A 14525-nucleotide genomic window follows, 5' to 3' on the forward strand; every position below is an offset into this window, starting at 1 on the left:
TTAATTGTCTCCTCCATCCGTTTTCAATATTTCTTCTTTGAACTTCAGGCATTTTCCGTTCTTCCAAAAAAACTGATTAACTGTTTAACTTGGTCTTAACCTACTATGTTTAAACATCAATATTTAGGCTACTCCCAAAAAGCTAATGAGTTTCTTTTTATAAACAGCTGATTTTTGTTTTTAAATTTGTTCTATGTATTTCTTATGGAGAAAACCCGACCTTTGAGAGGGTCTCGCGCCCTTAACAGTAGATATTTTAAAGTTCTAAAACCTTATTGCAAAACTACATATTGAGACGAATCTTTTGACACCTTGAACGTTGAAATTGGTCCACAATTAAGGGAGGAGTTGCGTTAACAAAATACGGCTTCACGTATTATATAGATAGATATCAGTTTAGGTCTATAAAGTGATAAAATGCAGTTTGAAGATATAATAACACGTTCATTATTACAAAGAATATTTACACACAAAATTGACTATTACCATTAATTATGAGGGTGTTTCAGAACTCCCTATCAAAACTTCATGGGCACGTTCCTTAGGTCAAAACAAACAAAAAATGTCCTATAAACAATGGCCTATCTCGTTCCGTTTTCCGTCTGTCAGTCTGTATGTATTTTTTACACAATTAAACATAACTTTTGAACCATAGGCCTATAAGGTATAAACATCAAACTTGGTACATGTATTAAGACTATTAAGACACAGTTTTGAAAAAAATACAAGACACAGAAAATGTGTGACATTTACATAATTATGTACAATATGGGGAAAAGATAATTAAGATCTTATAGTAATGAAATAAGTAGTAGCAGTTATACCTTAGACGGTTCAAAAGTTATGTGTAATTAAAAAAAAATACATACAGGCGGACAGACAGAAAACGGAGCGAGATAGGCCATTGTTTACTTGACATTTTTTGTTTGTTTCGACTTAAGGAACATGCCCATGAAGTTTTGGTAGGGAGTTCTGAAACACCATAAAAAATATATCAATTTAGGCCTTTAATGTTTATAAACATCGTGGACAAAAGAGTTTACAAACGACAAGGACTTACAGGCTTTAGTCCAGTTCTTCTATTCCACTCGTATCGTCTTCACTGGAAACAGAATCATCGTCTGTGTTGTCACTTTCACTGTCACTACTGGCATCCACACGTATCACAAAACGTTCAGTCTCTTCCTCTACAATATGTTCACGGTTCAGGTAGTCCTCTTCTATTTTCTTCACATGTTCACATCGCTTCTTCCAGTCTTCTGGAGAGATCTCGACGAATTTCTCGGCTGCAAGCTGGAGAACTGTTTGTAAACAAAACTTGACGTTCTTTTGTTTGATGTAATCCTTCACTGTGGCCCAAATCACCTCAATCGGATTTAGATCCGGATGGTAGGGGGGTATTCTTAAAACTGAATGGCCGTGCTCAGCTAAGACCGCATCTATCTTATATGTTTTTAATTGGGGTTTTCGGTGTTTAATTAAAGCATACAACTGAGGTTTTAGCATGCTCTCGTGGTAGGGAATACAACAGTCAGTCAGCCATTTCTACATGTCGGTTTTTTCCCAAGATGATGTTGGCGCCGGGTTAACTTGCTTATTGTGGTACGGCGCGTTATCGATAACCAGCACGCTGTTAGGCTTCAGGTTTGGTATCAATTGGACTTTGATCCACTTCTCATAGTTCTCAAAATTCATGCCCCCATGGTAATCTTCCCTTTTAAATCCAGATTTAAACAAATAAACCATTTGCGACAAATCCATCCTCGCCTCCTGCATGTAGAACTATTATTCTGGAACCTTTGCTGACAGATTTCTTTAGGCATCCAACTGAGCTGTCCGTCCAGGTTTTCTCAGTTGTAGTTGTGCTGTGAAAATATGTTTCGTCCATATACACGATCGGTCTACTTTCCGCCCTATACCTGTTTACAGCCACCAAGTAGTTCAATCTTAGATTTCTGATATCGTTTTTTTTTTTTCAATTAATACTTTTCTATTGGATTCAATTTTTTCCCACCGGAAACCTAATTTTTTCACAACCTTGCGAACACACCATAAACTTCCTTTGAAACCTATATTATTCTTCAAAACGCGTAGCATTTCTTTGAGAGTAGGTCTTTCACCTTTGCTTACGTGGAACTCTTGAATGGTGTTACTGGTAAGTCAAAATCATCAAAGGTGGTTTTGGAACTTTTCTTAGGCCTCTGCTTCCTTGGCGTAGTAAATTTTGGTGACGATAGACCAGGTGTTTTCTTTTGTTCAATGACAATTCTTCTAACACTACTAAATGATATACCGCAAGCAGCAGCTACTTTAGTTTGTAGCGCCTTTTCATTCAAACGATTTTCTTCTCTTTTATCATTATCTTTTCTCATTGTATTGTAAACATTGTAAATTATTCTCCTACTTTGGCTGTGGATGACTTTTCTTTCGACTGACTTACTTGTAGTGTGAGGTAGTGAAGACGGTCCGGACATTGCTGGAGGTAGCGCGCTACACTGGTAATACACAACGGCACTAGGCTACAATGTTTTTAGAAAAGCAGAAACATCGTCACCGCACAGGGAGACAGACCCCAACTGACAGGGTTGTTGCCTTTGGCCATTGTTCTGCGCATGCGCAAACTTTCTCTTTGGTACCGCCCCCCCCCCAGACCAGTTTCATCACAAACCTCACGTCCTGTACCTACATGCATATATAACGGCGTTGCAGCCTCACCCAATGTTAAAATCGCCAGGTCACAAATACTCAAATCTATCATTTTCGCGCGCATACCATATTCTCAATAATAAAAATAAACAAATGACGGAACTGAACGAATCCTATACGATGATAAGAAATCAAATTATAGTGTAAATATAATTTCTCTTGGGTTGTTGAACTGTGTTAATTATAGAGTCTTAAAACAGGATTCATATTTACATGCATATAACGGTGTTGCAGCCTCACCCAATGTTTAAAATCTCCAGGTCACAAATACTCAAATCAATCATTTTCGCGTGCATACCATATTCTCAATAATCAAAATAAACAAATGACGGAACTGAACAATTTCTATACGATGATAAGAAATCAAATTATAGTGTAAATATGATTTCTCTTCGGTTAGTAAACTGTGTTAATTATAACTTAAACCAGGATTCATATTTTAAAGCATAATTTATGGATAATTTAATGGTTGGTTAATGTTATTATGTAGGAAAACGACAATTTTACAGAAGATTGGATACAAAAAAAATTGAAATTTACAACTTTAACTCTAAATTAGATTTTCCTTAACAAATGTATTAAGTATTACTGTATTGTAAAAATATTAATCATATCTTATAGTATCTGATTTATCAAAATTACCCTTAAAATTAAAGTATATTAAAGTATACTCTGGTATATTATAAAACGTATTACATCTACTAAAAACTTATTTCTGATCCACAGAATAAAAATATAAACTAACAATAAACTAAAAATATTGTTCGAAAGTCTTATTTGTCGAAGTAAAGGTCTCCAGGTCCTAAACTTCATGTGGCAGTTCCTCGTAGAACCGTTTGTGTACCTCTTGACGTACAACACAAGTATTGCCTCGGCAAAGAGAAACAAGGTCTTTTTACTTTGCTTTAGGGATTCTTTAAGGCTTATGATTCAACAAGGCAATTGGTACATCCTTTATGTTCTTTTTCTGTCTCTTGAGCTGATTTGTGGCATAGTCTTCCTGTTAATCTTGCTTTTACAATATCGTCGCCTTTTCGATACGTCATACATAATGTACACTGATCTATTTTAGGTCTGTGGAAAGACACATTTTTCTTTTCAAACGCTCGTCTGTAGGTTGAAAAGGCGGGTAGTTCTTGTGCTGGAAAATCCCGATGTTCATTTAGGTACATGCTATACATCTTCGGAAGTGTAAGATCTTTATGTAGATAATATCTGTTACTACTTGATCGGCAGTAATGTGATTCAACAAAAGCGAATCTGTAAATGTGGTCTTCTGCCATCTTTTTTTCATCACTTTCTCTGATTGATTGTGACTGTCTTCCACCCCTTTTGTCGCTGGTTAGAGCAGTTCTAACAATGCGCTCTGATATATTAAGAGTGTTTAAGAAAACTTTCTTGCATACCACAGTCTTTTCACTTTTGTGCGTTAAAGTATACTTCAAACTTTGTTGACGGTGCGATTCAACCTTTGTTGTTTTTTGTTTTGTTTCCGAGTTACAATGTGTCTGGTTATAAACTCACGCTGTAACTGTAATTTTCCCAAGTCGTAGTAGCTTACAAATATATTTAGTCTACCTTCTTCATCAATTTTGTAACACCCTTTCCCTAATCTTTGACAGTTGTTGATGTTGCAGGGTGGTCTCACTTCTCGTTTTGGCATTGTTTTTTGTTTGTTTTCGGGCTTACGTATTCTTTCCCTTTGTTTCGTAAACGCTTAGCTATGACATATGTATTTTTTTCCTGGGAGATTTAGGGGGTCTATGTTGGTCCTCACCACCATCAACCATGAAGTCTTCTGGTATCATTTGCACTGTGGGTTCTATGGTGCAGTGTGTTTCACAGCCCTTTAAATTATCAAAATGGTCCCAAAATAAAAAATTAGGCAAAATGGACATGCAGCAAATACTTCTTGTTTACTAATTCCAACCTCACAACTCCCTTCTTGGTACTCACCATCTTCATTAACAAGATTTTCTGACACATTATTGTTCTTGTTTGTATTAAAAGTTGTTGTAGATTGTTTGTTGCGTCCAACTGTTGTGTTCACATTGCTTGCCTTCTGTTTTGCTGGTAGTTTCTTTTTTGTTGAAACACGGTTTGTGATTTGAAAGGTGTATTTCTCAAAAGAGTTTTTCACATAAATTACATGATTCCAAAATTTCGTTAGCACAGTTAGAATTTTCACATTTTCCTACTAAGTCTGGATCTTTGTCAGTCATCAAAATTACTTATTGTTTATTCATCATTAGTCACTTCCTCGTTCTGGTTTTTTATCACTGAAAGGGGAATGTCATCGTCGAGCGGATTTTATCAAGCACACTGGCCTTATTTTGGATTTAGGCAGAGGTCAGTGTTTTTTTTTCGATTTGCGAGACGGGTATTGATTTCTTTTGCTGATGAAATTGGTGGTGGCGCTGCGGTGGTCGAGCCTGAGATACCCAGCAAGCCAACAATTGAACCGTTAGGACATCTGACTCCTTGTGAGGCTGAAGCTATCAGAACCTTGTGTTCTCGTTTCCCTGATGTGCTGACGCCAAAGCTCGAAGTCACTAACCTGTTAGAGTAAGAGATTCGTCTGACAGACACCCGTCCCGTCCGTTCTCACCCATACAAATTAGCTCCAACCAAAATAGAAACTCTTAGAAAAATCATCGATGAACTTCGAGAAAATGGTGTCATTGAACCTTCCCGTTCTTGCTACGCTAGTCTAGCTTTTCTCGTTCCAAAGCCTAATGGCAAGTCCCGAACGGTCCTGGACTATCACAAATTGATTGCTCAAATTGAAATTGACTCTTGCATTCTGCGTTTGATTGGTTCGGTAAGGCCAAGTATTTTTTTAGTTTTCGATCTGAATCAGGCCTATCATCAGATTCCCTTGAAACCTGAGTCTCGACCTCTAACTGCTTTCTGCGTTCTGTGGAATTTCTATCAGTTCACAAGAGTTCCGATGGGTCTTTGCGTAGGGGCCCAGACTCTCACCAGACTCCTTGATTCCATCTTTCATGACGTCAAGTTCAAATTTGTCTTCAATTATCTCGACGATCACTTGGTGTACAGTGAGAGTTACGAAGACCACCTGATTCATCTTGAAGAAGTCATGCGTAGATTGAATAGGGCTGGCCTTACCGTGAATCCTGACAAGGTTAGTTTTGCGAAGCCGGAAATTTCGTTCCTTGGTCTTATAATCTCTCATAGAGGCGTCTGTTTCGACTCCGCTAGAACCCAGGCTATCAGGGAGTTTCCTCCTCCCAGAGATGTCAAGGGCATTGCCAGATTCATCGGCATGGTAGGTTTTTACCGACGCTTTATCCCCAATGTAGCTGAATTGGCGGCTCCTCTCAATGAGCTTCGGAAGAAGGGCGCCAAGTTTGTCTGGGTGATGCGCAGCAGACGTATTTTGACCTTCTCAATGAGGCTATCATGCAGCCCAATGTTTTGGCGATGCCGGATTTCAATCAAAACTTTGTCCTGCAAACTGATGCTTTCTCCGTCGCAATTGCGGCTGTGTTGTCACAAGGCAGGTTAGGCTGCCAATTTTGTATGCCTCACGCACTTTGAATCCTTGCGAAAAGAAAAAGCTCTTATGTGTATGAACTCGATTGTTTGGCTGTCGTGTTTGGATTCAATAAATTCAGACGCTTTTTGGAACACAAGGAGTTTTTATTGGAAACTGATAACCAGGCACTCTTGTGGCTTCTTGCACATCCACGCCAGCTTAGGAAAATTGATCGTTGGGTTGTCCAAATATCGTCCCTTAAGTTTCAAGTGCAACATGTTCGAGGCACTCAGAATATGATTGCGGACACACTATCTAGGATGTACCATTCACCTGATGACCATCCCTCTGATAAAGAGCAACCGGGTTGTGCCGTGCTCTTGGAGTTTCCGCTCGCCTTTTCTGATTTTATTCCCCACCAGCTGAAGCTTAATAAAGACAGTTAAATTTGTGACAGTGAATATTGCGGATCTGGACTTAAGACTGTTACTACTGTGTTTTCTGGGTTTTGTCACTCAGGGCCCAGGAGATGGACCTTCAACCGGTGGCAAAACTTCTTCCAACTTGGGGCCAATCTTTTGGACTCTTTGGGATTTTCTCTCTGCCCAGTTTCATTGCCCCTCCACCTAGTGACTGAAATGCCCTAGACAGTTACCACCTAACCGCAAGTGCCTACTATTGTTATTTATTGTAAATCAATTTTTAGATATTAATGTCAAGATTTAAAGTCTATTTATTGTTATTTGTTTAATTATTCTATAGTCTTTATTAATTATTTATTTGAAAAAGTATATATTTTCAAGAGCATTTATTTTAGGGACCCTAAATGTTAAATTGTTACCAGATCAAAATGCGTTTATTGAAAGAAAGAGACATTTATGTATTTATTGTTGCAGTTTTATAATTTTTTTATTTTCTTAAGGTTAAACTTATTAAATTACTTTAACTGAAATTTGCCTATTTTGAATAATTAAATAAATACTTGTAACTTAGTAGGCTAGATGGGAAACAAAATAATTTAAAGTAATTTTTTCTACTGAGTTAGGGCCTATGTATTCTTGTTAATGTTTGTTGTTGTGTTTTAAATGGTTTATTACATTTCGTTTCTCTCAAATGGCGTGTTGTTCTTGAACCTTCCTCCACGGTTTTTCCTCTTAAAGTTTTGTGAGCCGCTCCTCGGGCCTGCACATGGAGTCACGTTTTCAAGTCGTTCGCCTGGGTGCAGGTACGAGGGCGTGGTTCACAAATGACTGTAATCTGTCGTTGTATGTCTTTTTAGGGCTGGGTTTTTGTCTTTTCAATTGATCTTTGTATAATTCAGTCAGATATTTTGGAAATTTAGGGTAGCAAACTACAAGCTTCCTCTTGAAGATTGATCATACGATTGTTAGCGAAACTATGATATTTGAAGTATTGAAACTATGAAGTAGTCACTTACGTTGCTGCAGTGTATTTATTTGTAATTTTTTCCGTCTTAAGACTGACTTTGAAGAGTTAAATCACTTTTTAATTTTTTCCGTCTTAAGACTGACTTTGAAGAGTTAAATCACTTTTTAATTTTTTCTCTTCGTGGAAGCCTCTACAAATTGCGCCATGGGCAATTTAGTATTGTTAGTAGCATATTTTCTTTTCAGTGTATGTCGGTCTTTTATGTTTGAGAACGCCGGAAAAATGCATAGCGCAGCATCCTTGCGCAACCTTACTCTTACCAAAGTCCTGTCTATGTCCGCCTCCCTGAAGTGAACTGTGTGTGAAGTCGACTGTGTTTCGTGGGAGCCCAGTCTTTCCTCTTCACTGCATATTTTAACCGTTGTCTCAATTCTTCGTTAGAGGGAAAACTTCCAAACATGCAAACTGTTAAAGTGCATTTGCTGTGGCAAGGTGATTTGCTAGTGTTTGTTGTGTACTGTTTTCTTTGCAATTACTAATTAATACAGGTATGTATTCATTGGTTCTACACAATCTTCCTTATCGCTACTTTCAACAATAAGCCTCCTATTGGGGTTGCGTTTTCTTTTCTTTTCTTGATCGCTTTGAATATCCGATTACCTTTCAACGTGCTTTAGCTTTTCTTTAGCTTTCAGCAAATCATCTGAAAATTTGTTACGGTACATGCAATTAAATTCTACAAAAAGTGAGAATTTGAAAGTGTGTTGTCATAGATGGAATCGTTTGTGGCAGTTAGATTAATGTATCTGCAATACTTAAATGCTATGGGAAGGGAGGGAAACAGGACCACGACGTAGGAAATGTACACATCAATATTTTAAGTAGAGCTATTGCCTATTAGCTACCTTATCTCAGATAGTTAGATCAATACAAGATATGAGTATCTAATCAATTAAAGGGAAAATAAACATCTTGACCAATAGACTGCAACAAGAAAGAAACCTACATATTTTACAGGTTTAATATTTCAATTTGCTTAAGGGTGACAAAGTGGCACCCTGCAGATTTTCATTATCTTTTTCAGGGTCTTGAAGAAATTTAAAACACTAGAAAACATTGGGTGGGCCTAACTTTCAGGGTTGGGTTAAAAATGCCTTTTGGCAACTAGACTATATTCCCTAATATTTCCTAAATAGTCTAACCAATGGTAACTTACTTCAGACATTTTAGAAGATTCCTTGCTGACTAGTCTGGTTGCAGTTTCAAAGATTTCTAGAATCTTAACAGACGCTTTCATTGTCTTAAAGTCATCCGAAGTTAGTTCTACCGAAAGCTTGATGCCCGCCCATCCAGATATTAATATTAGTGCATCTTTTTTCTCAACGAGCCTTTCTAGCATATAGTACGTTGTGTTCCATCTCATTGGCTCCTCTTGAATAAGTCTATGCTCGGGTAGCTCTAGTTGTCTCTGGATACTCTTTAGCACCTTCGTGTTTTGGCCTACTGTTTGAAGGTTCCCACAACTTTCCTTGCTTTTTTATTACTTTGCTTATCCTTGGATAGAATAGAATAGAAATCTTTATTTGCTACTAGCTGTAACCCGCGGGCTTTGCCCCGTTTAACTTTTTAATTTTCAAGATTATCTCGTTCGCATGGCTCAATCACGTCCTGGTTGGAGCTCGTTCGCTACGCTCACTCACCTTTAGGTTGGAGCTAGTTCGCTGCGCTCACTTGCCTTCAGGTTAGCTCGTTCGCTACGCTAACTCGCCTCCAGGTTGAAGTTCGAATAGTGCTGCACCCCGTTGGTAATCCTTGTAACTTTAATGCTATTGAACATCATAGAACAGAACCAACTTGTTTAATTGAAACAGCTGTTAAGATTCAATAATTCCATTTCTCATAAGGTTAACATGGGAAACTCCAGAGCCACTGGGGCGGAGCCCGAAAGGATTTTTGAAATAAGAATATGCCTATATGTTAATCGGGAATGTGAGCTATCATCATGCCAAATTTCAGCCCAATCCGACCAGTATTTTTCGAGTTTACTTTTCCCATACACACATACACACATACACACATACAGCAACCACCTCTTTTTTATAATAGTATAGATTAACATTATACATGTATTAGTAACAGTCAAGAATATAACTAGTCAAATGTCATGAAACATAAAACTTGGAAGCCAAAATAGAATTTTTTCTCTAAAAACTCTGAGAGGGAATGAAAGGGATTTTTAAAAGCCAATTATACAATTTTTTTAAAAAACATTGAGTGAGTTGGATATGATTTAACGATTTTACTAAGTTTATTATATATTATCTGTGACATCACTATGTGGCGTTTTAGAGTCAAATTTAATCTGAAAAAAAACTTCTTTTAATATTAAAATTGTTTTTCGTATTGTGACTATGGATCTCGTTACATAAAGTGTGAAAGGCTGTAAACCATGATATCATATACTGTATGTACAAATTAATATTTGTTTGGAATTCAAGTTTAATAAAAAAGAGGTTTACAATGAGTATCAGGCTGTTCATTACATGTAATTCCAGCAATATTTTTCTGAATCAGTAAAATGTCCTGAATTCTTGAACTGCTCCCCCAAAATATCAAACCTTAGCGATAAATACTTAGAAAAAAGGCAAAATAAGACATTCGTACATAGCTACTGTCAACAAGTGAGATCAGTGTTCTAACTAGATCAACAACGCGAGATAATCTATGTGAGATTCCCAGCTGAGCTGGTTATAAATGTGCATGCCTAGAAATTTCACACTTTGTTGTATATTATCAATCACCTGATCTGTGGGTCTTAAACTGAAAAGAATGTTTTGAGTTTTATTGTCCAAACAGCCATCTTTTATGACTAACTGCAATGTACGCGCTATACAGGAGTACGCCTGATAATCACTACCATTCAGTGCAGCTGTAATATCTGGTCCGTTATCACGAACAACTCCGACTACTTTAGATTGTACTTTAGATTATATCCCCCATTCATTGAAAACTTCTTGTTAAGAAGTTCCGTATGGCTTATTTCAGGGAATGGAACACATTCCAGACATTTGTGAAGCATTTTTTTTTTTTACTTTTGTTGGTTTTAAAATGAACTATAACTGCCATAAAATCACATTCGGCAACAGACGTCCACATTTCTGTTGTAATGGTCACGGACTTTTCCTCTAAAAGATCCGCCTTCAATTCGCTCATCACACGCTTGTACATTTTGATTATAATCTTGTTGTTGATTATAATCTTGGACACATTTGAATGTGTCCAGGTTCATCGTTGTCTGCTTTTATTGTTGTCTGATTAAGACGGTGTCTGTTTTTATCGTAGTCCGCGCGTGATTTATACTTCGACATCGTCCCGTGTGAACGCTCCCATAAGGCTACATGTACCGACTGACTGACTACATGTAGTGACTGGGAAGCGGGGCCCGACTAGCTAGTCGTCGCCCTACGATCGTGTGAACGGTGGTTTCACAAATTATGATCTACTTTAATAGGCTACTTTTCAATGAAATAACGACATTACAAAGTAGGTATGAATGGTGATGAAATTATTTACGAAAAATTTGAACAATATATACTAAGATGTCAATTTTTAGACACACAAAACACTTAAAAAATATATAAATTTAGACTAAGTTATGTTATCTTGAATGATTTAGATTTATTTAGTTGATTTAAATGATTGAAAAGTCAGCTGGTTTTAATTATTTGTTGTGAAGGAATAAGGTAAATAATAATTGGAAAACGTTTTTTACAACGCTGTGGTTACGGTTACGTCTATCCGTACTATATGAGTTCAAATTTATTTTAAAAATTGTAATCTTAGCGACACATTGTAGTCTTCGATAGAATGGTCATACACCTACCCAAAGAATAATATGACATGAAATTTTACAAGTTTGTTTAAACCTAATTATGATTATTGATTATGTTGATAAATCTAATCTAAAGTAAATACCCCCGCTGTAGCAAACCTGCCGACTTAGCGAATTTCAATTAATCTATTAAATTAACATTTATGTTTAACGAGTACCTAGGTTAGCTGCTACAGGGAAACTAATAAAGTATGTTTTTTATTAAAATATCAATAGATTAGTATGAAATTAATAAATCCACCAAGTTTGGTCAAAATATATCCATAAACAAGCCAACTACAACATTTTACAATATTCTCCACAAGAGTAACATGGGAATTTTCTCCGTAACCATTCACCGTACAAAAACACTTTGATATACTAAATAATTAGTTTTTTAAGCTCTTTAAAAAGTCTGGAGACAAATTTATAAGTTTAGGTGTTTTAAGGTTTGTTTTTAATCGTATATCATACATTTGTTTTTATAATCTTGAGTTTGGAATTGAATTTGTAACTTTAAAATTTTGAAAGATGGCTGAGCTGTATTGCTGGGTTGGATCACATCCTTCAAAAACTGGTCCAGAATAATGCTGTTTCTTAAAATGAGGGATATTTAGATAAGATTTATTTTTAGTATAAAAAATAAGAATTATAAATTCCTGTTAATCTTTTGACTACTTGTTGGAGTGGTCTATTTCCTTTACTTACACATTTCTTTAAAGAAAACAACAAGGTTTTCGAACTTAAAAGTGCTACAATTGTCCAAAGGACCAAACTCTAACACACCATCTGCAATATGTGTTAGGCCATGAAAATTATGTGTTATACACTTTTGTCCATATAGAGATTTAAAGGTTTGGACAAAATTAATAAGTAATTCTTTTGCATACATTTGATGGTTGGCTGATAAGCTTTTGCTAAGAAGAATGGACATAGAGAAAAGAAGTTTTCATCACTCCTCACCGAAAGTAACTGTTTTCGATAACAGCTGACATCTACGAAAGTAGTTGTTTCCCAAGCTCTAATTTAGGGCGAGGGAAAATCGATCAGCTGATTTTCCCTCGCTCTAAATTTACTTTCCCTCGCTCTCAATTAGTTTTCTATTTATTCACTACGCGCGCTAGTGTTTTGTTACGGTTTTATTTAATGATTTGGATCAGCTGTATGTATTGTTCAAAGTTGTTTTATTCTTTTATTTTGATGTTGGAAGTATTGAGAAATATACGAAGGTTTCCTTTAGAATATTTTATTTTATTTTTATATAAAAAAAATTTAACGAAAATATACTAAGGTTTACTTTTAGAAGATTTTATTTTATTTTTATGTTTAAACAAATTGTTTGATAAATAATTATTGCAATATTACTGAGATCTGCTTATCTGTGTTTGTGTATTTTTGCGTCGTGATGAAAAGTGTCGTTCATAACTCGTACCGAAAGTTATTACCCGGCACTTGCTCCATTATTCCCGTCCTCGGCTTAGCCTCGTACGTGAAAATAGCTCTCACGTACTCGGCTTCGCCTCGCACGTGAAATTGGAGTTCCCTGTGTTCGGCTTCGCCTCACACAAAAACTTGAGCGCGCACCGGAAAATGCCACTTTCGGTCCTAGTAATGAAATATACTATTTCATATATCTCTTCATAATCAGGGACCCGAATTTCATGAAGTACAAGTGGTCCAGTATAGAGTAAAAATTGCCTAAGCTCGGTAGCTTTTCACCTATTCACTTCTTCAAGACCTCTTGGCTGTCTGCAAAATTCTGCAAGAATGTAGGACCTCATTGAAACCAATTTTGAGGATATTCTCGGGATAATCATGTTTGGTAGTTTTAATGGGACTGAACCAAACATCCAAATATAAATCTTTGTCCTCATAACACCTAGACATACAAGGTGCAAAAAAATCCCTCTTGCCTACATCTTTTGCAAGAAGAGTAGCCAGTGTGACCCTTTATTCCTAAAATTAAATATTTGGCAGGGGCATTACAACAAATGCCTTTTATGCAGGGGCATCACAACAAATGACTTTTATTCTGATTGCTACCATCTTCCCATTATAACTGAAGCCATTATTTATAAGATCGACTGCCTCTTTCACAAAATCAGATAAAATATTCATAACAATTCAATGGTTTCTCCAGGCCATAATATATATATATAGGGAAAACGGTGGATGACAGCGATGGGATGTTGAATATAGACCCTAAAATTGGCCAAAACTCACAACTGCTACTGTAGAATAATGGTAGCCCATCAATGCCAACCATCAAATCAACAGATAGGAGAGATTCAATAATTTTAGGTACACTGGAAAACAGCTTCATCAACTGACTTCAAATTCCAATATGACAATACTGTCCGGGACTTACATCTCTTACATTTACACATCTTGGGGTTTTAACAACAGTTCGTGCGTCTGATGGAAGAGAACTAAAACATTCATGTTTGCGAAGTATGCACATAAAAGACGTTAAAGCCACATTTCTTATGTTGAATATAGTTGCCCAACCAGCTAATTTTGTTTGTAATTCCTCTGTTTGGCTACTTAAGTCCGAACTTTCACTATCTGAGCCATCAGATGAAAGACTTTGTTCCATTAAATCAAAAACATGGTTCGATATAGGAGATCTGTTGATTAAAGAAATGTTGCAGTTTTCCCAGTTTTCCTCTTGATCGACTAGGCCTACTTCTTTAAATTGTTGATTGTAATTGTTAGTTTAACTAGGTCAAGTACTAGAAGTTAAACAGTCTAAATTTGGTTGGAAAAGCTTTTTCATGCGTTTTATTTGTCATCATAATCATCATATTCTTAGTTCATGGGCTTAAGTCTAGACAACTGAAGTTACTTCGAGACAAGGGCTTCTGTAACAGTAAGATTAGAACCTCAATAGGCTATCCAGAAGTTTGCCACGTTTAACCACGATGAAAATAAAAATTATGGCTAACTTATAGGTAAGTTAGGCCTACTTCACCTGCCATTGATGATTCGCTGATTACAAGCAATAAGTTAATAAAACTTGTTATCTTTTGTTTAATTGTTCTTATAAATTACTAAGTAATT

General features: G+C 36.4%; 1 protein-coding gene across 1 annotated transcript; it reads right to left on the reverse strand.

Moving 5' to 3' along the window:
- Positions 1 to 1065: 1065 nt before the first annotated feature.
- LOC128984216 (uncharacterized protein C21orf140 homolog) lies at positions 1066 to 1506 on the reverse strand. The gene has a single exon (XM_054403515.1). It carries the CDS (start codon positions 1504 to 1506, stop codon positions 1066 to 1068), a length of 441 nt encoding a protein of 146 aa, XP_054259490.1.
- Positions 1507 to 14525: the final 13019 nt, after the last annotated feature.

The sequence above is a fragment of the Macrosteles quadrilineatus genome, unplaced genomic scaffold (genome assembly GCF_028750875.1).
Source record: "Macrosteles quadrilineatus isolate MER2022 unplaced genomic scaffold, UCM_ALF_1.0 Scaffold_2__2_contigs__length_208266976, whole genome shotgun sequence".
Classification (NCBI taxonomy): Eukaryota; Metazoa; Arthropoda; class Insecta; order Hemiptera; family Cicadellidae; genus Macrosteles; species Macrosteles quadrilineatus.

What these genes read in the sequence shown, in the direction of transcription:
- LOC128984216 (XM_054403515.1), bottom strand. Translation starts at nt 1,506, where the DNA reads ATGCTAAAACCTCAGTTGTATGCTTTAATTAAACACCGAAAACCCCAA.